This window comes from Carica papaya, chromosome 4 (assembly GCF_054855325.1).
Source record: "Carica papaya isolate Zhongbai chromosome 4, ASM5485532v1, whole genome shotgun sequence".
NCBI lineage: Eukaryota > Viridiplantae > Streptophyta > Magnoliopsida > Brassicales > Caricaceae > Carica > Carica papaya.
The window spans coordinates 28,406,043-28,432,194 of NC_142312.1; the positions used below are offsets into that span (position 1 = coordinate 28,406,043).

General features: G+C 34.7%; 1 protein-coding gene and 1 pseudogene across 1 annotated transcript; both read right to left on the bottom strand.

Moving 5' to 3' along the window:
• Positions 1–44: 44 nt before the first annotated feature.
• Positions 45–2,117, bottom strand: LOC110820730 (mitochondrial import inner membrane translocase subunit TIM50-like; annotated as a pseudogene).
• Positions 2,118–15,787: 13,670 nt separating this feature from the next.
• Positions 15,788–24,477, bottom strand: LOC110820837 (uncharacterized). The gene is made up of 9 exons (XM_022050440.2): positions 23,931–24,477; positions 21,313–21,475; positions 20,870–20,982; positions 18,959–19,037; positions 18,605–18,633; positions 18,105–18,198; positions 17,125–17,214; positions 16,842–17,028; positions 15,788–16,458 (listed from the first exon to the last, which is right to left on the bottom strand). Exons 2-9 carry the CDS (start codon positions 21,454–21,456, stop codon positions 16,052–16,054), a joined length of 1,143 nt encoding a protein of 380 aa, XP_021906132.1. The 5' UTR covers positions 21,457–21,475; positions 23,931–24,477; the 3' UTR covers positions 15,788–16,051.
• Between the last annotated feature and the right edge of the window lie 1,675 nt (positions 24,478–26,152).

Sequence of the window (26,152 nt, forward strand, 5' to 3'; positions counted from 1 at the left end):
GCAGCTCACTAAATTCACTTCTTGTTTTACTTTACGAGTAAAAATTATGGTATAAGTAAAACAATCACAGAAAACAACTCGTACCTATGATACTTATTTGAGCGCTCGAGGAACTCCTTTGCAACATCCTTTCTTTCATAGGATGATAGCACAGTTCTGATATCAGCAGGAAAATTACGAGCAACATCTGCATAAACAAAAATTTCACCTCCACAATCAAGCAAGTTTAAAGAAGAAAATATCAAAATTATACAGAACATATTCATTGGACATTGCAGGACATTCATATTCAAGAAATGGAATAAGATCCAAAAGAGCTGTTTCATCAAAGTCGAGCTTAAATGGCTTGATTGGTACACAGTTTTCTGGCTGAAGGCTGTTATCAAATGCATAACCACTCACATGAAGGATCTTTGCCGGATTCCTCTTGAGGTTAGAAAGATCCTGCCAAAAAAGATGGTGGTTCGTAAACAGAAAATACCATTTTATCGAGCTGTTTAAAAAGAGGATTTGTGAGCTGAGGAAAAGAGGCTAATCGTATGAAAGATGATGATACGTTACTACAGATCAAGGACCTTTAATCACTTCCTTAAGTCCAAAAGGATATGTTTTTCTCAAAAGAAGAAGAAAAGAAATCCACAAAAGATATGGCTTGTATGTAGATTACCATAAAGACAACTAAAGAAAGAGATTACCAAATGCAGGTAAATACCAATAACATACCCTACAATACTTGCCATTCACATAGTTGGTAGCAGGCCTTGTAAGTCTCGGTGGCGTATGTAGTTGTTTGGATCCAGCTTATCACAAACTATATCAACATACTGCCCCCAACACATGAAGAGAAAAAAAGAGAAACAGTTGATATCATAACTAGTTTCTGAATTTTAACAAAAACAATAATCCAAATGAGTTAAAGTAAATCACCATGTAGTTTTGGTCTGTGTACAAGACAATTTCATAAAACTTAGCAAGATGTTCCAAGAAGGCATCAACCCCCTGCCTTTGAATGTTCTCCAGCCTTTGTCACGCTTCATATGCTAGAGAATACAAGAAAAAAAGTGAAATCATTATAGACATAAATAGTTGTATAAAAAATTGTCCCATACACAACATTGGGTTGTGCATATTAACCCACTCATCAAAACATTAACAGGGAAAACACTAGGTTGCAACTCAGAACTAGCTACCCAAAAAAAAGGAAGTTATGAATGATTGTTTTTCCACCAAATAAACAAGATGGACACTGATGCGCTACATTACAAACATACATATACTATCTAATCCAGTCTTATGGAGTACCTTGTCATCCAAGCAACAGAAGCTAATTCCAAGGATAAATTTATTTATTTTAGAGAATAGTTGATTCCAAAGTTACCATGGAATTACTAACACTTATTTTAAATGAAACATCCTATTGAAGAAATTTATGCATGGGACGTGCATAAGGGTAACTATCACCAAACACTATGCATGAGTATCAAGTTCTCACATTCCAATCAGTACGAAGAAGTGTCTCATTAAGATTTAGAACCAGTGTGAAGACATGTTGCTCCGATGGATGTAAGTCTGGAAGAAGCTTGTTTGAGATTAGTCCAGCATAATACTATATGGCAAGAATTTATAGTTGAAGAAAACATTATTAGTTCAAAGACGAAGAGAATTGTAAAAGAATTATGATACATTAATTACTAACTAGATATGAGACATACTTTAATCTGTTCTTCTGCCACCTTCCTTAGATCCAAATAAGGTTTCCATTGCTTCTATTATATTTGGGATTTAAAATCAGATTTCTGTATTTGGTAAAGCCAATTATTTTATATTTTTACATCCGATTAGAGGAGTTCCATGATAGAAGCATGGATGAATGAAGTATTACAAGAATTGCAAACAAAACATTGATAAGGGACCCTCACCTGTCATGACAGCTGAGTACAGAAAACCCCACCCCTATATTACTGCACATAAAATGGATTAGAGATGTCACAACTTTGATATCTTCATTTCCTTAAGTATAAAACTAACAGAATCTATACCTGTATTCCAAAAGCATTTTTTTTAATCTTTAGAATTCCATATTTGAAATGTTCAAAGAAATTCATAAACAACACCATTACTTAAAATGTTTTTAAATAAGCTTACATCAAATTTAAATTTTTTAAAAATAATTTATTACTATTTAGTAGATAAATATAAATTAAATATTATATAAGATAAACTCTTATTAATAACATATTTTTTAAAAAATAAACATGTTCTAAATCTAAGTAAAGATAAATTTTATTTGAATTCAAATTAATAAATAAAATATTTTATCATTTCTACATTAATCTTCAACAACATTATCGCATTGTCACTCTTACTTTGAGCTAAGTACAAAACATTTTCCAAAAGAAAACACAAAAACAATCTTGAATGTGAGCAGAGGAAGAAACGAACCATTGACGACATATCCAACAGCACTAGTAGCACCCGTGAGAGCCCCGATAAGGTAGTATTTGAGAAACCTCCACTGTTACGGAACCTTAAAAGCACCTTCCATAGTCTGCTTCTTTTTATATGGCTCGCGATCATTTGCAAAATCTTAAGCAAGCTCAACAATGACGGGTTTAGGTGTCAGTTTAAAATAAGGAACATCCCATATATAAAGCCTTCAGCTATTAAATCTAATCTCTGATAAACCTAAGCTCATACGAGATCGAAGTGTTTAGAAGGTTGACCTTTCTTGTAAAGGCTCAAACCCCTATCAGGGATTTAGAACGTTTAGCTCAATAATAATAATATAAATAATACTGAATTTTTCATTTGGTAGAAGAAATTAAAGATTAAAGATTACATTCCTTACGTGTTTACTTAGAATGCCCAAATAGGGGATAAAAAAAGTTCAAAACTAAAACGAAAATAACACTACGAAGTATTCAATAACCTTGATTTGAGATTGGCAGAGCGGAAAGAGATGATTGCTTAGCTGGTTTCTTGCTATTCTGGGTCTGAATCTTGATCATCCTAATATAAAATAGTTAATAAAAAGAAAATGAACTACACTATCTCAATAAAAATATTAACATTTTATCACTAATACAGAAAACTAAAAGGTTTTAAAAAACATAAAATAACCGATTGAGTATAATTTTAATGAAATTCAAATGCTAGTGCATTTCTTATCTGTTTTACTAAAAATGTTAATATTCTCTATTTTAACTACTAGTCTATCAAACACACAACACTAAATAAAATTAGAATGACGATTTAATCACAACAAGCATACATTTTAATAAACATGTAACTTTGGGTTCTTTACTGTTTTACCTTAAATCAGGTTTGTAAAGGCCCGAGACCTTAAAAGAAATGAATTTATAATTTAAATACGGAAGCGAACAATAAAGTTAGATTTACATTCCTTACACAATAATTTGGATTTCTCGATAGGGTTATGAGAATGTTTCTTCTAAAAAACAAACAGTAATTAAAGAAAAGTGAATAAATAAACATTTTAAAACAACTTTCACTAGCACTTGAAGGGAGTTCGGGAGGTAAACTACTCACAACTCTTTTACTGATCGAGATCTGGATCTTAGTCTTTTTGATCTAAAATAGTTAATGAAAAGATGAGTTACACTAACCCAGTGAGAATATCACATTAATCACATATACGAAAAATCGGAGGTTGGTAAAAATAAAAAAATAACTAAATAAATACATTTAACTTTAAAATTTTTTATTTGATACTTACTGTTACAGTTTTTCTAAAATCAACATGTGACGACAAATAACTAAATGACATTTTAATTTCATTCATAGGATTACAATTCTTCCTTTTTTTAACCTACTTACTAGGACCCTTAGGGGTCCATAAGAATATCTCTTCATTCGTGGATCCAATATCAAGAATTGATAATTAGACCGGTCGTCCCTATACCGTGTCAGATAATGGGCACTAAAAACACCATCGCCTTGATACTCCGTCCGGTATGAAGATAAATCAAATCTCCTAAACCATTACGGTATGGGACTTATCAGCCTCGTCCGACTGGGGTAATGTCCACATTAGGGTTTTCTATGTACCGGCTTCGTCTGCTCTTTTCCAGGATGCCCATTAAGCTTTTATTTATTTAGATTCTCCAAACAGCCACCAAAGCATACTAACGTCTCATGTCATAAACACTTATTAATTTAAACGGCATTTAAGCAAGCAATTTAATTTATCATAACTAATAACCGAGTATCCAGATAACAAGATAAATCATGTAAGAATGGACCAAATAAACTAGATAATCGAGAATACTATAAAAACTATCAATATAAACATGCACAGTATAATAGTAAGCAATTTAGGCAGTACAAAAAAATAAATAGGGAATCAGAACAAATATGAACTAATCGGTTCGTGGCTCCACTAGTGACCTATAATATTTTTAGTATTTTTTAAATTTTTCATAAAACACATAATTATCGATTATTAATCCTCAATTTACTATAACCAAGAATAGGGTAAGGGATCTTTACTCGGATCTGTATTTTAAAATGTCGAACTATCTACTACGCCTCCGAACGTGTTCTGGATTTTTTGAATTTTTTCTGTGGGAGCCCAAAATACTTGTTACGTACTTAAAAATATCTAAAAAAACTTAAAATCGGTGTTGAAAATCCTTTTCGACCAATTTTAGGATTCCAGCATGGAACCACCGCTGTGCTCTGGCGCCGGTTCTGCCACCCACACTGGTGATTTGCCTTGGCATGGCTGATTTTGGCCAGTTTTGGCAAATTTTAGCCGGTTTTATATGCATTTCTGCAAAAAAAAATATGTTAGGAAGTCTCGGTTGGCCAGCAAAATTAAAAAATCGAATATACCAGCAGAGAGTCTCCGGGTACGGCGACTCTGCTGATTCTTCTTCACGACTGGGAATTTTTCTTCAGCTAACCTAAATAGAAAGGAACGACGAACACAATGATTAAAGAATCGCGTAAAACAGAAAAAAGAAAATGGCTCATCAGGGAAATTTTAGGATTTTGACTGCAATAGCTCCGCTAGGCTTTGTCTACGATTTTCGGCTCACCTGTCGTCCCTTTTGCTCTGATATGACCACAGGAAGGTTCGAAATTGAATTTCGAGCAGGTAGGAGAAAATTTTACCTTTTGTGGCGATCGGTCGTGGCTCCAGTGCAGCAACGATCAACAGTCGGCCTTCTTCTTTAGCGTCTTATTCTTTTTCTCCAGCGAGGGCTGGCGGTTAGTGTTTGGGTTCCCCTATAAAGAGAAATTTAAATACTCCTCTCTTCATTGATCCGTGTCGTTCGTTGACGTTGACGTAGAGTGAGGAGAACTATTCGATCATTTCCCGTTTAGGCTGATGGCATGGCTGAATCTCGTCCGTTCTTCACATTTGATCTCATCCATCTTATCAAGCCTAAAGGGAGAATGCATCCAGGCTGTCCACGCGCGCAGGATCAATCCTGGGCAGTTGGATCGCTGAGCATGCGAATCACCAGCGTGTCCCTCTTGTGGCGCCGACGTTAGCATGTTTTATCATGCGACGCGCTCTGGTTCATCGTGGTTGCTGACTTGGTTGTCTCATGTGGTCGAATTTTCTCTATTTGTATTTTGATTCTTTATTTTTAATTTTTCTTTAAAAAACACCTCACAAATTCAAATTTTTACCCATTTTTTCCAAAATTATTTTCAATTTCGTCCCTAATTTTTTTTTCACAAAAATTTAGTAAAAATAAAATACAATAAATTAAATAATTATTTTATAATTAAATTAATAAAAAAATTATTCCGATCTAATTTTCGGGCTTAGGTATACAACTCTCCCCTCTTTAAGAAAATTTAGTCCCTCAAATTGGTCACCCTCTCACTCAGTTGAACAGTTGGGGGGGGGGGGGGGGGGGGAGTAGTGGACTTTGAAGCTTGATTCCAGTTCAAAATGGCCTCTTCCTACGTATGGTTCTGACATAGAAGCTTGACGAAGAAAATTTCCCAATTACAAAGTACTCTATTATTCCGATCTACAATACCTATGGGTACCTCCTCATAAGATACATCCTCCTAAAGTGAAAAGGGCTCGTGGGACAGGATGTGTGAGGGATCCGAATAGTACTTGCGTAGCATGGATACATGAAATACATTATGAACCCTGAATAGCTTTAGAGGTAGTGTCAATCTGTAGGAGGTCGTACCAATCTTGTCTAAGATCTCAAATGGCCCAATAAACTGAGAATTTAATTTCTCTCTCTTGTCAAACCTACTGATTCTCTTGAAACGGGTGACCTTGAGAAACATTCGATCACCTTTCTCAAATTTTAAATTCATCCTTCAGGTGTCCGCATAACTCTTATGTCTGCTTTAAGCTGTCTAAATATTCTCTCTGATCTTAACTATCCTAACTGTAGTATCCTCTATAAGATTTGGGCCGAATAAGTTTCTATCACCCACCTCTTCTCACCAGATCAGCGACTTGTAGAGGTGGCCATATAATGCATCGTACGGAGTCATGCTGATAATTGTTTAGTAGTTGTTATTATCGACGAACTCTATCAAATGTAGGTGATCATCCCAATGGCCCTCGAAATCTAAAACACAAGCTCGAAACATATCCTTCAATGTATGAATCGTCATCTCTGATTGTCTATCGGTTTGAGGGTGGAATGTGATACTAAGGGACAACTTCATTCCCATGACTTGCTGAAAATTAGACAAAAATCGAAAAGTGAATCTGAGGTCTCTGTCGGATACCACTGTCACTAGAACTCAATGTAACCTGATTATCTCTGGAATATACATTCTTATTATCCTATCCAAAGGGTCGGTCATCTTGATAGCTAAGAAGTGAAAGGACTTGGTGAGCCAGTCTACAACTACCCAGATAGCATCATGTCCCAAGCGTGCCTTGGGCAACCCCATTACGAAATCCATTATGATATGTTCCTACTTCCACTCCGGGATCGGTAATGGCTAAAATAACCCATTTGGGCGTCGATGTTCAGCCTTAACCTGTTGACATACTAGACACTTTGAGAAAAAGTCGGCTATCTCTCTTTTCATTCCACTCCACCAAAATCGGGGTCGTATACTTTGATACATTTTAGGACTTTCAGGATGTATGACGAATTTTGAGTTGTGAGCATCTGTTATGATATCTCTTTTCAAATCACTGTCATCTGGAACACACACCATATCCTGAAACTTAAGCAACCTATCAACAGAGACTATAAATTCTGGATGTACTCTTTTTTCTACATTTTCTTGAGAGCTGCTATGGTGGAATCGGTTAATTTGACTTTTTTTTATTCTCTGGATCAATTCGGGTTGGCTATTAGTTGGCCAAGTATGTAACTCTCTTCAATTCCTGAAGAGAGTTACAAAATATTATAATCATAATCCTTGAGGAGCTCTATCTAACGTCTCTGACAGATGTTGAGATCCTTCTGAGTGAATATGTACTTCAAGCTCTTATGGTCAGCATAAATCTCAAAAGTCTCCCCATACATGTAATGGCTCCAAGTCTTTAAGACGTGGATAATGGCAGGAAGTTCTAAGTCATTGGTGGGTAATTTTTCTCATGACTCTTCAACTACTTGGACCCATAAGCTATGACTTTCTCATGATGCATCAAAATACAATCCAACCCCATATAGGAGGTATCATTATACATTGTATATCTACTTATCTCACTCGATAAGGCCAACATGGGTGTAGTAGTCAACCACTTCTTTAGTTCTGTAAAGCTCCTTTCGTAATTCTCATTCCATTCAAACTTAACGTTATGCATTGTGAGTCGGGTCAAAGGAGCGGTTATGCTAAAAAATCCTTCCACAAACCTGCAGTAATAACTTGTCATTCCTAAAAAGTTACGAATCTCCTTAACCAATGTCAATTTCTTCCAACCAAGTACTGCCTCAACTTTTTCAAGGTTCACTGATACTTCATCCCTTGATATGATATGCCCTAAGAAAGTAGTCTACTCGAGCCAAAACTCACACTTACTCAATTTTGTATACAACTTTTTCTCCCTAAGAACCTGCAAAACCTAAGTCAGGCGGTGAGCGTGTTCCTCTCTATTCTTTGAATATATCAGGATATCATTGATAAACACAATGAGGAACTGATTCAGGAATTGTCTGAAAATCTTGTTCATCAAGTCCATAAAAATAATTGGTGCATTGGTTAATCCAAATGACATGACCAGGAACTCATAGTGTCCGTACCTGATTCTGAAGTCTGTCTTAGGAATGTCCTCGCCCTCGATCTTTACCTTATCATAACCCGAATGCAAGTCTATTTTGGAAAAGACCTAGGCACCCTACAACTGGTCAAAAAGGTCATCAATCTTGGGGATGGGGTACTTATTCTTGATCATGACCATGTTCAATCACCTATAATCAATACATAATATCAATGTCTCATCTCTTTTTCTTACAAATGTGACTTTAGCACCCTAAGAAGACATACTATGTCTGATGAACCCTCTATCCTACAATTCATTAATCCTTTTTTTCAGCTCTTCTATATCAACACCACTCATGCGGTAAGGGGCAACTGAGATAAGTTGGGTGTCAGCTTGAAGATCTATGGTGAACTCAACTTCTCTATCCACTGGCAATCTAGGTAGTTCATTAGGAAATACATTCGAGAAGTCTCAGACTACTGGATCTCTTAAATGTAAATTTATTTCGTAGGTTTGCCTTATATAGAGAAGAAAACCGAGTTAAAACACTATGTAATGAAGAAATTATCATAAAAGAATAATATTTAAAATTTTTATTAACTTGTAAATGACTCTTCATTAAGAGGGTTGAATACAAGTTTCTTGTGAAAACAATCTACGGTGGCGTGATACGCTGCTAACCAGTTCTTCTCTAGAATTACATTAAAGTCCCCCATGTCAATCTCTATTAGGTCCACACTCAATTTTCTATCTGTTATATTTATGATATAAACTTTAGATATAACCTCTTCTAGTAGTGTCCTACTCTCAAGAGTAGACACAAACAACACAGAATCAAATCTTTTATGTAATACATTCAAGTCTGGTATAAAAGCATATGAGATAAACGAATGTGAAACACCAATATTAATCAAAACATGTGTAAGGTGATTACAGATAGTATACGTACCTTGTATCACGTCTAGATTGGTTTCAGCATCCTGCTGAGTGAGGTTGTAAGCTCTATCCTGGATAGAAAATCTAGTCTGATTTTGATTTTTTAGGGACTCTCTCACGTAGTGTTGGGCACTCCCACATATGCGGCATATATTGTTGAGATGATAGCAAGGTCAGTTCTCATTATCTTTGCCACAGTATTGGTAAGTCCTACTGCGTCCTATTACCTAACCCTGAGGAGGAGGCTGAGTTACTGGCCTAGGTCTCTTGTTCTGCTGAACCGATGCTGTAGGTGTTTGTCTGCAGTGTGAAACCAGGGATCTGGAATTTTCCATTACTTGAGGAAAGATGTGAAGGTTCCTCTCCACTAACTGTGCCTTAGCCAGAATAGCTGAGTAAATACTGAGCTCAAATACTTACAGCTGCTGTCTGATCTTAGGACGGAGGCTCCATTCGAACTTTCTTACCTTCCTGCCTTCATCCATCATGCTCTCAGGGGGAATACCGGTGCAACTTTAGGAATCTTCTGACATACTCCGACACAGTCATATTGCTCTGGATTAGGTGTGCAAACTCTATTTCTTTCAAATGCCAGAGATGTTGTAGGAGGTACTCTGTATTGAAGGCCATCAAGAACTATTCCTAAGTAATTGGAACGGGTAGGGTGGCCTGCTTGAGCTGCCACCAGCGACTTGTCTCACTCACAAACATGTAGGTGGCAAGTACGACCTTTTGTTTAGGAACCACCCCAAGAGTCGCGAAGGTCTTTTTTATCTCAGCTAACCAATACTTGACCTCTTCGAAAGAGAATACTCCTACAAAGGTAGATAGGTTTAATCTCTTATACCTTTCAATGTAGTTTGGCTCCATCATGGGTGAAACTGGGTCCCGTGGAAAAGGGACTAAATTGTGCTGTGGAGGGATTAGATGACCCTATGGTGGTGCCAAATGATATGGTGGAAGCATCAAATTATACTGTGGCTATGCCGGATGATACGGTGGAAGAACAGGGTTATACTAGAGTGGCTCCAGATCTTTTTGCTACAAGGGTGGCTCAAATTGTGACAGCAGGTGGGGGACAAGTAGCTCCCTCCTTTCTTCCCGGGCCTGCTGGGCAGAGATGAGTCTCTCTAGTATCTCAAAGAATTAGTCAACATCCTCTCGAAATAAACCATCCCAGGCTGTTCGGTTTAGTAGAGGTATTCCTCTCCTATATCTTTGTACCTGCATTTCATAAGGAATGATTAAGTGATAATTTGTATTTGATATTTTTAAGTCTTTGTATAAGGAATGGCTCTGAAGAACGCGACTCTGATACCAATTGTAAAGGCCCGAGACCTTAAAGAAAATAAATTTATAATTTAAATTCATAAGCATAAAGTTGGGATTTACATTATTTACACATTAATTTAGATTTTTCAATAGGGATACGGGAATGTCCCTTTTAAAAGACAAACAGTAATTAAAGAAAAGTGAATAAATAAGCATCATATGATAACCTTTACTAGTACTTGAAAGGAGTTCACGAGGTGAACGACTCATAACCCTCTTGCAGATCAGGATTTGGATCTTAGTCTTCTTGATTTTAAATAGTTAATGAAATGGTGAGTTACACTAATCCAATAAGAATATCATACTAATCACATATAGAAAAACTGAAGGTTGGTAAAAATCAGAAAACAACTAATGGAGTCCTTGTTTAAGTAAATACATTTAACTTTAAAACTTTTTATTCGATACTTACTATTATGGTTTTTCAAAATAAACCTATGAAGACAAATAACTAAATGACATTTTAATTTCATTCATAGGATTATAATTCTTCTTTTTTTTACCTACTTACTAGGATACCTGGGAGTCCATGGGGATATTCCTTCACTTGTGGACTCAGTATCAAGAATTAACAATTCACTCAGCCGTCCCTATACCCTATTTGGTAATTGGCACCAAAAACATCATCGTCTCGGTATCTCTTTCGGTATAAAGGTGAACCAAATCTCCCAAACCCTTATGGTATTGGATTTCTCAGCCTCGTCCAACTGAAGTAATGTTCACAGTAGGGTTCCCTATGTACCTAGTCCGTCCACCCTTTCTCAAGATGCCCAGTAAGCTTTTATTTATTTAGATTCTCCAAACAGCCACCAAAGCATACAAACGTCTCATGTTATAATCACTGATCAATTTAAACAACATTTAAGTAAGTGATTTAATTTATCATAACCAATAACCGAGTAACTAGATAAACAGATAAATGATGCATAATTGGACCAAATAAACCGGATAATCAAGAAACTATAAAAACTATCAACGAAAACATGCACAGTATAATAGTAAGTAATTTACGCAGTACAGAAAAATAAATAAGAAATCAAGATAAATGTGAACTAACCAGTTCACAGCTCCACTAATTACTTGTAATATTTTTAGGGTATTTCTAATTTTTTTACAAAATACATAATTATTAATTATTAATCCTCAATTTATCGTAACCAAGAACTGTTCACTATGTCTCCAAACGAATCCTAGATTTTCTGAATTTTTCCTACGGGAACCCAAAATACTTGTCAAGTACTTAAAAATACCCAAAATTGGTATTGAAAATCCTTTATGACAAATTTTAGGGTTCCAACACTATGGCGCCAGTGTGCTCCGATGTCGGCTCTGCCGCCCACAGTCGTGGTTCACCTTGGTCTGACCGATTTTGGCCGCTTTTGATCAGTTTTACATGAATTCCTGTAAAAACATACGTTAAGAAGCCTCGATTGGGCAAAAAAACTAAAAAACTGAACCCACCAGTGAAGGGGTCTCCATGTGCAGCGGTTCTGCCGGTTCTCCTTCGCGACTGGGGATTCTTCTCTAGCTAATCTACATAAAAAAGAACGGCGAACACAATGGTCAAATAATCACGTAAAACTAGAAACGGGAAAGAGCTCATCCGAGAAATTTTAGAATTTTGTTGTGGCAGCTCTGTCGAATTTTGCCTACAGTTTTCAGCTCACTCATCGTCCCACTTGCTCCGATATGGCCACAAAGAGGCTCGAAATCGAATTTTGAGTAGGTAGGAAATTTTTTTACCTTTTTTGGCAGTCGGCGGTCGGCCTTCTTCTCTGGTGTCTGGTTCGTCTTCTCCGGCAGGGGCTAGCGGCTAGGGTTTGGGTTGCCCTGCGAAGAGATGTTTAAATACTCTTCTCCTCTTCGATTCGTGTCATTCATTTACGTTGACATAGAGCGAAAAGAATCGTTCGATCGTTTTCCGTTTAAATTGATGATGATGTTGAATCTCGTCCGTTCATCGCATTTGATCTCGTCCGTTTGATCAAGCCTAAAGGAGGAATGCATCTGGACCGTCCATGCGCACGGGATCAATCTTCGGCATCGGATCGCTAGGCACATGGATCGCTCGCATGGCCCCTGCGTGGTGCTGACATTAGCATGATTGCCACACGGTACTCCCTAGTTCACTGTGGCTGCTGACTAGGCTGTCCCACATGGGTAAATTTTCTGTATTTGTATTTTGATCTCATATTTCTAATTTTTCTTTTAGAAACACTAACTGAATTCAAATTTTCACCCATTTTGCCCAAAATTATTTTCAATTTCGTCCCTAATTCATTTTTTCTCAAAAATTCAATAAAACTAAAATACAATAAATTGAATAATTAATTTAAAATAATTATCCTGCACTGTTTTTCGGGACCGGGTATTACAGAGTTTCTTATCATACTCATTCCTGTCTTACCATATTTATTTTTTTCTATCGATATCACTAAGGGCCTATAGGAATCTCTGCTACGCGTAGGTACATAACACTTCCTTGTAAATCATCGGCCGTCTCCATACCCCGTCCGGTAAGGAGCGCCACATACTAAAGATCGTCTCTATACCTTGTCTGGTATGAGTGAAATCAATTAACTCCCAACTCCATCCGGTATGGGATTTTCCAACCCCGTACAGCTGAGAATAACATCTATGGTAGGGTTCACCCTATATACCAAGTTCATACACTCTTTTCCACGATACTCAATAAGTTCTTTTATTCAACAACATTAATTTACGCATATTTTTTCTTTTTATTTATTATTTAGCATCAATTACACGTATGCTTGTATATCAAATAACACCAGAGTACAAAATTCTTATTTCAAAATACGTAAGAGAATAAACTCATAAATAAAAGTGGGATAAAATAGAGTAATAGAATAAGAAATTCAAACGTTGTAATATGATGAATAAGAAATGAAACAAATAAATCAAGGTGAAATTAAGTATAATAGAATGTGATAATGAAGCGGAATGGAATAAAATATAATAATTCAAAATGCGTTATTAATATATTCATTCTAGATAGATATAACAAAAGAAGAATGAAAAACATATTAGACTAACTTAGAGGACATAGATTAGAGTAAAATAAGGTGAAGTAAATTAAAGTAGAACGAAATAAAAATAAATAGACAAAATAAAATAATGATAAAATAATGAATAGATAACATAATTAAACTAGTGACGAACATAAAGAAATTGGTTATTGACTCAATCGGCAACCTGTATTTAATCATCATGGAATCATAAGACTATTTAGAATTACCGTTTGTTATTGTTTTAACTTTAATTTACCGTAACATTAGAAAGGTTGAGGGATTCTTACACAGAGTCGGGTTCCAGGACATTGTTTTTTCGTTATGGTTTGCGACAACTCTTGACTCTTGGATTTATTGGATTTTCTGCTAAAATTTTGAAACACATATCAAAACACCGTGAAAATACGTAAGGAATGGTGAAAAGGGCATAAAAACTCACCAGGGTCGGGTTGGGGTTCCGGTGTGACGGTGCCTCTGAGCTCCGCCACATGGTTCTCCTTCTCCGACATTTCTCCCTTTCAGCCAAGTCAATTCGAGCAATTTCCTGATGGAAATTAGTGTAAATTGTGGAAATGAGGGTGTTTTACAGAGAAAAGAGGGAAAATTTGGCCTTACCAAGCGATTTTCGTTCTCCGGTGCAGCGGTTCAACCAAGCTTTGTTGTCTCTCTCTCTCGGGTTACGACTTTTCTTGGTTAGTCTGCATCGGAAATGGTTTAGATAGCTTAGGATGGAAAAAAGGAAGAAGGGAAAGAAAATTTAGGCTTACCAATGTGTTTTGGGTCTCCGGCACAGTGGTGTCGTCGTCCCTCTAGCAACTGAGCTTCTCCTCCGACTGCCCTTCTTCGTCTTCTTCGATCAAGCTGTAGGCTAGGGTTTGGGGGCCAACTGAAGAGAGATGTAATATATCTCTCCCTTTGATCTAGACCATCTGTTCGGGTCCGCATGGAACAACAGGAGCCATTCGATCGGGCTTATTCAAAAAATTAATTTGGGCCGTTTGCGCACGTAGGAGTGGACATGAGCCATTTGATCTTCTTGGCACGCAAATTGCCAGCGTGGGCTTCCTGCGTGGAGCCTGTGTTGATGCAGCTGCCACGTGGCATGCGGTGATTCGTTGTGCTGCTGACTGAGCGTGTACGTGGCCTGTTTCTTCTTTTTTTACGAATTGACTCATATTTTCTAAATTTTCTTTTAAACGTGTTTTCCTTTATTTACATATTGGTCTTAATTTTTGAAATTTATTTCAAAGGTGCCCAAAATTTATATATTCTTTTTAATAATTAGTTTTGCATCTTTTAATTAAAAAAAAAAAAGAAATTCAATTATTATGATTATTTAAAAAAATTAAAATTTTACTATTGCGAGATTAATTTTTCCGAAATGTTATATTTCTGTTGGTCTTTTAATATTTCAGATGATTTTACTTTTAAGTGTAAAAAGGAGGCCGCGAAAAACGAAACTCTTTGTGGAGAAGGTGGAGACCGAGTCAACGCGATCTGACTTCGACCAATCGGTGTGTCTATTTGTTATTTTATTTTTCAGTAATTCTCATATTTTAAACATGTTTAATTATTTTACAAAATAAATAGTTAGCTAAATTATTAACTTAATTGAGATTTATACATTTATGCACAAGATATATTAAAACCTAAAGTTATAATTTAAACTCCCATTAATTTATATTTTACAAATAACAAACAAATCTTATATATGTGTATATATATATATATATCATTTAGTCTTGCTGTTACCAGATTAAACCACATAATTAAAAAAAATATTAATTTAATTATTTTTGAATATATATTAAAAATATGTTTCATTCATAATATATAATTAGTTAAATTATTTATCTGTACCAACTTTTTAAAATAACCAATACATATATTAGGTATTACTTATTTAATGATTAAAATAATTTTTTCAATTATAATATTTTAATTATATGAGAAAACAATCGGAATTACATCAATTATATAAATATGTTTAATTATTATATTTTAATAATATTTCTAGTATTATTTAATTAATAAATATTTTAATTCATATGATATTTTTATCTATTTTTATATATTTTCATTTACTATATTATAATTAATACTACTTTAATTTATATAGGAGAAAGAACTTTATGAAAATAACGACGTACATATTCAACAAACATAATTTTTACTGATTTTTATTATTTACATATTGTGGAAATGTATGTTTCTAACAAGTTCCATTAATTGAATATAACTATTTTGTTTCTCAGACATTAAACCTCAAAGAAACAATGATTTCTCATCACAGAATTGATGATAGAATTCGGATTGGATGTTGGGCAAAAAATCTTAAGCTCTTTCGAAAACGAGAATGAATACACAAGAAAATTCGGATTGGATGTGACCAAAGTCACCGATCTCTACCAAATGAGCATCATCTCATCTTGTACTACAAAATCTATCATCTAAAATGCTAGTGAAAAACCAAAATTGGATTCTGTGGGAAAAGCAAAAGACAAGAAGAGTGACTTAAGGAAGCAAGAGTTACCACATAATTATGCAGCATCTACATATCTTATGGTTCTTTTTGGCAAAATCACTAGAACAGGCTGCCTTTCAGGTTTCCACCAGTAAGCAGATTGTAAAATCGATCTCCCTCCCCACAACTACTATTTGCAGTTTTTTTAAGAGGAGGATCTGTCACATCTTTACTCCTTGGTAGACTTCTTTTTACCGAGACAAATGCCACTTTCCTTGTGCAAGATTGGATTTTTGCACCACCTGAGCTTGCGTCTAACCTTGATGGTTCAACTATGGGGAGGTTCTTGCCGGGTGTACCTGTAATACTCAAACCATCTTCTCCTCTCGAGAATACTTCTACGTGCGTTTGTTTGTCAGCATCAAGAGAGAAGCCCACCGAAGAATCCACCTTATTTTCCTTGCTGCAACTTGAAACTTCTTTAGCAGTAACAACTACATCTGCCTTATTGTTGCTGTCTTCACCGTCTACACAATGAAGTTTGAATGAGAATTGCCAAATTACCAAGAATAATTTTTTATAAAAGTGTATCAACCAGATCTCCAAAGTGATGGATATCGAGAATATGATGTGCTCGTTATACCCGTTGTAGATAAAAATGGAGTAGTAAAGGTAGAACCATATTCAGAACAACCACAATGGACAAACATCTTGATTATAAGCAGCAGCGATGTCACATTTAGTAATGCTTATATTGCTAATGAAGAAGAATCAACCTCATGATACCAAAATAAATAAATCAAATCAGAAGGAAAAGATTTCACTCAAAAAAAAAAGATCAACAGGAAAATTGCTTTTTAGGAATAAGCAACACAAAGTATGGCCAATAGAATGTTGAAGCTGCTCTTACCCCCAAGGAAAGACTCCAGACTATTGTACTGTACAGAAGAATCTCTCACTGAAGCATCTTGGCCATCTCCCTCTGGATCTCTAATCTCACTCTTATTTGTCCTCTCAAGTAAGACAAACTTATCTATCCTCCACTCACACTCTAAGGTCACAAACCCTTCGATTTCAGGATAGAACTCCCTATAAACCTGATCATTTTGAAGAAAAAAGAGGTTACTGATTACAAGCATAAAGGCATCACATCCAAAGTTTTTGATTTGAAACTTGAGGGATCAGAGGTTAACCTCAATTCCTCCCTGAGTTATTTTCATAGATTGCTTCTTTTGGCAGGTAGAAGAAACTCTGTTAAAAATTGAAACAGCATCAAGTAATATCTGCAGGAGGAAAAAAAAGAGATTCAAATTATTGGAACCTACATTTCAAACACTGAATAACTAAAATAAATATAGGTAATTTAAATTATGGCACTGTATCACTAATGCCTAAGCAAAGTTGCATTTAAAAGTTTGGAATATCTAACTCATCAAATATCTAGCTCTGCATTATCTCTTGTACAATCTACCTGTAGTAGCTGTATCCAAAGGTCGACACTATGTAATGAGAAGGCCGTATGAAGATGAAAATGAGACAAGGAACAGTGGATCCAAGCCACTAACCGTCTACAAGACGAAAACAGCTGGCAGGATACGTGGCAAGAATATCCAAAAGAACGGCACGAGGCAATAATCAGGAAGAGGGTAATAAATCAGGCAACAGGGCCTCAATCAAGAAGGAAAGCAGTAACATGGCAGAGTCTGGTGAACAGGCTATGTGACTTCAATGGGAATAAACAAAAGGAGTAACCTGTCAAGATCTGACAGAACCATGGAAAATTAAAGTTACAGGAAACTTCTCGATTATGGTTAGTTCATCCAGAGGTCACAGCAGCTGGGGTTTCTGTTTTTCATTCTATCCAGTGTAACGAATTCTGTTAAAGAAATTGCAGCACATTCAGTGAAATGTCTCGATTTTCGTAGGTTATAAATATATCTGGAAGAAGGCTTTTTTTTATGGTAGGAAAATATTGAATACAGCCTTATAATTCTCTCAATCTCAGTCTCAATCTTTCTGTTACTTGTATTAGTCGTCGAGTACATGTCAAAGCTTCCTAACACCGTAGTGGTTAGCCAACTATACCATTGTGCTTTTACAACACCAATTCAACTTGCTTTACAAACAGAACTTTTTTACAATTAACAAACATGAAGAGGGGTGCTGAACTTACTTGTTGAACCAAAACTCGAAGACGTGCAAGCAGAGCCAAAACCAGAACAGAAAATCCCATAAAATGTGAACGAGCAAGCAAAGTAGCTACCTCGCTATAGAATAGTCAAGGGTGAAAATTCATGAGAGACAATCTTAATGATCAAATATGATTTGCAGTAAAGAACCACAAAATAAACCACCATACTTCTCAAAATATCTGCTTATGGAGATGACAATTGTAAACAACACATTCATATGATTAATAAAATTACCATTTGATATTTTTTTCAAACCTATTTATGGTATCAGAGCTACAGCATACAAACTATAATACACATTAAATATAAGAGTATACTGTCCCTTTAGATTATACATACCAATTCACAAGTCACTTTAACAGTCAAAGTAAACAATTCAAGCAGCATTTTCTCAAATTCAAAAGAAAAAAAAGACCCATCACCTACAATTATGAACAAGACATTAAGATGCAGAAATACATATGTGAAATCCAGAATATACCTAGCAGCCTTCAACATGGGCTCAACCATCTGCAACAACAGCGAAGAATTTATGGTTACTAGAATTATTAAAGGGTTACTAGAATTATAAAAGGGTAGAAAAAAAGTACTTAAATCCAGGTTACCAAACTAGTGAATAAACATATAACTGTATGAAGAAAGGTGGTACTTATGACCCCTTTCTTTTTTTTTTCTTTTATTTCAAAAAACAAATGAAAAAAATGGTACTTATGACACTTAATACAATAAAGACTTCCATAAAACCTATACAGTTGGAATAATAACATAATGCATGAGAATAGTACTTGTGATTTGAAAAGCTAGAACTACTAATAGGAGAAGAGAAAATTTATACCTGTGATAGTAACCGTGCAGCTCCTAAAAGACGCTCCATAAAGTTAGGTTGTCCACCATCGGTTTTTCTCCACTTCAAGCTGCAAAAAAAAAAAAAAATTCTCACTCCTGAATTCAAGAATGTTTCTTGTACAAAGTACATAATTTAGGATTCGAAAACAGGAAGAGTGCAAATGTAGTTGAAGACTGAAATCTGACCATTGCAAGAACATCCAAGATTGGAACCTAACAATAAGCTTCCCTCTTTGCTCCCACAAAAAGAGGAAGCGAACAAGCAGCAAAAAATAATATAAATCTTCTCAGAAAGGTCAAACTTAAATCATTCAATCCTGTATTAATGCTACATAAGATCTTAAACGCCTAGAAGTTTAACTACTCTCATTTTCTAAGTAACAGTTAAAAGATCAACACCATAAAACTCAAATTTTGAAGGTTGCATATTCCAAACTCCATATAAATTTCACAAATACACAAATTTACCCAACACACCATAACTAATTTAAAAGCAACTCCAAATGAATCTGAGAGATGTGATCTCAATTTGGGGTATAATAACTCCATCTGGACAAAAAACATCACAAAACTTATTTCCCTTGAAGAAACTATCAATACAAGTCATGGTCTTTGACATCTGCATGTTCCTCAAATTTCTAGGTTAAATTAAGTAGCAAATACTGCAGCTCCTTGGATTTAAACAAAAAAATAAAAATATATAACAAATATATAATAAGCATTGCTTTCCATCAAATAAATTTGGCGTAACTATATGTTTAGTTACTCTTGTTTCACCAAATAATCAGATAAGCACTTCAATTTGCAGGTGCATGCAAGAAACCATTAGAGATCGAAGAAACTATCAATGTAAGTCATGCTCTTTAACATCCTCATGTTCCACAAATGCTGCAGCTCCTAGGATTTAAACTCAAAAAATAAAAATAAATAAAAATATATAACAAGCATTGGTTTCCATCAAATAAATTTGGATAATGACTTATATGTAGTTACTCTTATTTCAAAGAATAATCAGATAACCAGTCACAAATTTGCATGTGCATATGCGAGGAACTTTTAGAGATTTCCTTTAACAGGAAGGGTTAGCAAACTGATACTAGATGACATACAGAGTACCGAGATCGCTCAAGCTCCCTGATTTTAATTTCAACACGTATGGTAACTTGATAACAAGACAGAAATGTGAAGTAGAAATGCTTGTATAATCAAGTTTTTTTTTTTTAAATGAAAGGTACATACCAAGTACTTTTGATTCATAGGCACCAAGGGAATGTCAACCGGTGTAAAAATTATTTATATATTAACCAAGATATTGATAAGGTTCCCAAAATCCTCCATTTAATAGAGACGATGACCCAAAACTAAAAAAACCTAGAGTGTGAAACCATTTAGTCCTAACCCTATCAAAATCCTTATCTACCCCCCTCAAAAGCTTTTCTATTTCTTTCTTTCCATACCATCCAAAATATAGTGAATGGAATGAGGTCCATATGTTTCTTCCCACCACTAATACCCCTCCAAACCCAGATCTCATCCCTTACAGACTTAGTCATCACCCAATTGATCCCAACAACCCATAAACCATCGTTGATAACTTGTATGCAACCGGACACCATAGTAGTCTTTTAATAACAATAGAAAGTATTTATCTATGTAAAGATTTGAATTTCCTTCTTCTAAATTTGAACTTTCTCCCAAAAAAGGGGTAAATTTTCGATACCTAATTAATTCTCACATGAAAGATTAACGATACACTTCTTTTATGGTGAAACTTCAAGTGAGACTTATTATAGTCTTCCTAGTCAATCTAAAGGAACTTGACCTCATTCATATAAAGAATTAGGCTCAAATTTCATTCAGTCTAAGCCACCACATATAAGGATCAGAAAACAACATGTACCTTTCTAAAAGATGCACCATATGTTTAGGTCTCCTTCCAGTTATAACTTCAAAGCAGGAAGTAAATACCCCCTCCAAGTCAGCTGATTGCAAAAGTCTCAAATCCCTTCTCACCTAAGACCACAAGAAATTGTTATAGAAAACACAAGCCAAGCAAGAATATATATAAATTTATAACTAAACCTCATAAAACCAATTCTGATACCCAATATTATTTCCTTTCCTTTCTGTTCCATAAAAAATGAAAAACTCACAGGACGGATAGTTTCTACTCCTACCTCCTTTAATTGAAATTCAATTATTTACTTACGCATCGACTGGTACAAGAACAAAATAACTTCTCTATAACAGACCACTTTTTTCTTGAATTTCTATGGCAAGCCAAGAACACAGAGAGAGAGAGAGAGAGAGAGAGAGAGAAGAGTAGAAAAGATGAATGATTACCTTTAGGAGATACTGAAAATACGAGCATCTTCTGTGCTGGTTCTTGTTCTTGTAGACAATTCTCTCAAAAATAGCACATTCTATTTGGAGCTGACTCAGTAGAGTCTTCAGTCTCTCCTCTAGAGATTCGATGTCTGCTTCCATAAATAGTGGTGTTCTTATCCTGCAATGACAAGCAAACATTTTCTTTTCAATGAAATTCAATCTACTAAAATAAGATGCCAAAAAAAATTCAATCTCAAAGTTAATAGTATTAACCTTAGTGTTGCAACCCCCAAAAAATAAACTTATATAATTCAAATTAAAGAAAAAGAGTAATCATTGATCTTGTTAGAAGCAAATCAGGCACTAAAGTAGTCTCTAGTCATTTTTAGAGAAATTTGGATTTGGGAAATGGTTCACCCATCCCAGGTGGCATGGGCTCGATTTTAGCTAAAAAGTTTCTACTAAATACCTATTAAAAGCACATCAAAAAGTTATAATAACAGGTATCATGTGGATCAGTGTATCAAGCCTTAGACCTATTGAAGCATACCTATCCTAACAGCTTGTTTTCATGCTTCTAGACCCTTCAAAACAGTGCCCAGTTTAGTCTGGCTAGCAAACTAAGAGCCCCCTTTTGCTTTTTTTTTTTTAACCTCCAAACATTATCAAGCGAAGGGAACCAGGACAGTGAAACCAGAGCAGGGGCAGTGACGATTGCCAAACTAACATAGAAACTGATTATGTAGTTCATCTCTCATTAGTGCATCGGGACAAAAAGGGAGCATGCCATGGGAACTGATTACATGAGACTAGAACTTAGGGGCCAGCAGCAGCCTTGTTGCTACCAACCTAAAACACTCATGGCAAAGTACCCAAAAGACACAATGATATAAAAGAAAAAAGGAAACCAAGAAGGCTTTTCTTAGGATTTTTCTTAAACAGGTGAAGGTACACACGGTGGATATTCCAACAAGACCATTTACAAACACACTTCAAAGTACCAGAATTACAATAAACTTCAAAAGCTAATTATATCAGCTGCAAGTAAACATGACCAGAGCAACCAATTTTCACGCAAGTTTAAGCACTAAACAGAAAACTGAATCTTACCCTTCACAGCTGATTTTAGCATATGGATTAACCAGTTCCTCAAGCAGGTCAAGGCGTTCATACAAATGTTTAAATACATTATCCACAAGTTAAATAATCCATAAAATTCTAGTAAACCATCAAACATAAGCCAAAATAAACCATCATTCAGACCTTACTCATAATAGTTGTTGCAACCCCCGAGGATTAAAAAGTTATTTCAATTTTTTTTTCTTTCAAATTTTATTGTTTTTACTTCAAAATTAGAACTGAGAATAATCACTGATCCTATTAGAAATGGGATTTGACACTAAATTATTAGTAGTCTTGAAACAGAATTCCAGGTCCAAATGGTACTAGGCAGGAAGGTGTTAGGCAGTCATCTGGTGATATATAGATTAAATGAACTGCCTTGCTATTTATAAAAAATAAAAATAAATAAATAAATAAAAAAGAACAGGAAAAAAAAATAAATTGAAAAGAAAGACTAATGAAATAACCTAAGACCCGAACTAAATGAGTTAAACTTAAAACAATGATAATTCACGCAGAAAGATTTGTTACAACTGAAAATTATCTTATTTTAGGTTTTAAATATTTAGCAAAGAAGATTGCTCAAAACAGTCCATATTTTGCTCTTTTTTTTAATTCTAAACCAAAAGCCAATCGCCCTTTCCTATAAAACACTAAATCATCAACCTAATAAAGGAAACAGCCCAATTCTTTTCTATATTCAAGAACCCTATATCATGGTAAATGCAGCATTGTAAGGATGGTCCAGTTAAGCAATGTCCAAGCACCTTTTTTCATTAGCATATAGCCGCTATCTTGGACAAAATGGTTCCTATTGAAAACAAAAATAGTGACTGTAAGCTTTCCATTCTGCAAGTAAAGATGCCCAAATCATTCCAAGGCACCAGTAGCTAAAGCAAATATACAATACCATGAAGACATAAAATTCCAAGAAGGCCATAAGTATATAGCCATTAACCTTGCTTTTCAATAACCCATATGGTGCTTGCACTTCTTACCAAAAAAGCCGTACCTCATGATTATTAACAAACAATGTGCCCATATCGTATGCTCTAATCTTTTGGTTCTCACATCACTAAATTGTAATTAAACCCAACAATACAAGTGTGCTTCCAAAAAACTTGTGAACCATCTTCCAAGAATCACTAAACTATTACAACATCTACTTCCATTGGAAGATTCTTTGAAAACCCAAATATAATATTATTTAACAAAATAAAACAAAAGAAAAATTTACCCAAAGAGTTAAATAACCTGCACCGTATCGAACTCAACCTATCTTTCTAACTTCTACTTAATTCGCAAAATTTTCAACAAGCACGAAAAGATAGATATCCAAATTGTTTTCACTATAGTCACTTCTTGCTTCTCTTTCAGCAATCAAATGAAAATACATATCATCTACTTATCTTGTCCAACCAGAACAAACTCAATAAAAACCTCAATTCAACAAAAATTAAGCAAGAACGATTACGCAAAAATTAAGCAAGAAGTGTTACGGGGAAAGTTACCTAATGCGTTTCCGGAAAGCAACCCGGTTTCAAATCTCTTGTTCTTGCTCTGCTGCCACCGCACTCACTCACTGATTTACCTCCTCGATTTTCCTTCTGTTGCTTCGTCGCCAGAACCCCCTTTTTACTCTCAACTTTCTCCTCCCACGTCGCTTCTTTGTTCTTCTTTTTTATTTCTTCTTTTGTTTCTGCTTCTCTCGGTCTCCACTCAGTCGGCCCCTCTAGAATCGCCGTCCTTTCTCTCAATCCCTTCCAGATCGCCTTCGTTCTCTCTCTCTCTCCTCTTCTATATTTCCTCCCTCAACCTCGTCCTCGGCCCCGATTTTCCCTCTAACCAGTCCTGCAGAAGAAGTGTCGGCTTCTTGAAAGCTCCTTCTTTTAATCGCCCCTTTATCAGCCTTCACGCGTGCCTCGTCTTTTTCTCTTCCTCAGTCCTCTCTTTCACCGCTCTTTGTCGCTTCCCAGCAGCTTTTTCTCTCTCTTCATGCGTCTTCTTATCCTGGCTATGATCGTCTCTGTAGACTCTGCGTTTGTTGCAGCTCTCTCGCTTTTCTTTTATAGTTTGTGAAGCAGGAAGGAGAAGTCCAAGAATCTCCAGAACGACGCCGTTTGGATGAAGAAAACCTCTTGGGGTTTTGTGTAAGGGTTATATTTAGGCTTAAGAGTTTTTTTTTTAATGAGACTCTAGAATGCAGTTTTTTTAAATAATAATAATAAATAAATAAATAATTGAGACTCTTTTTTTCTTAAATTCGTAATTTTATTTTTTAATTTATTTAAATTTAAAATAAAAAAAAAATTCAATAAAATTAAATATAACACTTAATAGAATTTTGTCTTATTCGATGTTAATGCCTATCTAATTAATTAATTTTAATTTTAAACAAAATTTGATTATTATATTAATCTCAAATCTCTAATAAATTTTGTGAACATCATGATATAATAGAACTCATAAAATTTTAAATATATAGAAAAGAAATAATGAAAAAATAAGTAATTCGTTGATACCATCACTTAAATAAAATTATAAATCGAATCTCAATATACTATAAATGTAAGAGATTGAATAGTTCTCAAAATAATTTACACTTATTAAATTGGTCAATTAATTCAACATATCATGAAGGAAGAAAACTCATAGATTGTGTTCAAATGATATGAGTCCAATTCGAAGTCTATTGTAGAGCTTGAAACCTCGACGCGTAAGAACTCAAATGTATTACACCATTCATTTTCGTCTTTCTTACGTTTATGGGTCTACAAAATAGTAATCGAATAATCCATACTTTGATTAAAGAAGTAATATATTTGATTTGCTTAATTTTTTTTGAAAAACTTTTATTTTAGTGATATAGGTGAACTAATACTATTAAATATTAGATAAACCTTAATTACAAACTAAGTCAATCATTATGTAAAGAGCTTGTATGTAAATGTTGGTGAGTGCAAGCTTGACCAAATGATTCATTGTGTTGTGTTTTCATGCACATATATACATCCCAAAGAAATAAACAATAAGTTTGTGAGCAATTTTTCTGAAATTCTTGAACATTGTTGACGAGATTTATACACTGAGACAAAATAAAAGAATTTTACAAAAAAGTTGACGAGAACTAATCGATGAAACAATTAAATTTCGTAAGTTAAATAGCAGAATAATCATACAACAAAAAAAATAATATTACCTATACAAATAAAATCAAATACAAAAAATATCTTTATCATCAAGATATAAACTACTTAGATTACATAACCCAATAACCCAAAAAAAAAAAAAAAAAAAAAAGAGTGTAAAATTTTCATAATATTCAATTCTAAATGACTTTGAAAAGTTTGAAATCTTTTTCCTCATAAAACAAAAGTGCTCATGAAATTTACTGTTTCATTGTATTGAGAGTCAATTTTAAGCAATTTTTTTCGTTGTCAATTTACATAAATTTATAAGATTTTAAGTAATTATAACAAATTTTTAAGATTTTAAGTGATTATCTGTAAAATTTAACAAAGCTATCGTCGAATTCCAATAGTCGTTTGAATTAATTTCCTTTTAAATCTATATAAATGTGCAAAACACAAAGGTTTGTACCTCTTAATATATGGGAATGAATCATACCATAGTGCTTTTATTTAAAAAAGATTTACAGTCTTTCCTTTCATGAGATTGATTTTGGTTATCTTTACATTTTCTGTACAATTAGAGAGTTCAATCTAAAACCTGA

Bases quoted from the DNA above. Each gene is read 5' to 3' on its own strand.
- LOC110820837 (XM_022050440.2), bottom strand. From the start codon at position 21,456: ATGGAAGCAGACATCGAATCTCTAGAGGAGAGACTGAAGACTCTACTG. The intron at 20,983-21,312 runs GTAATCATTCAT...TTGTGGTCTTAG, and splicing joins ATTTTCAGTATCTCCTAAAG to GTGAGAAGGGATTTGAGACT. The intron at 19,038-20,869 runs GTACATGTTGTT...TTTTTTTTGCAG, and splicing joins ATGGTGCATCTTTTAGAAAG to CTTGAAGTGGAGAAAAACCG.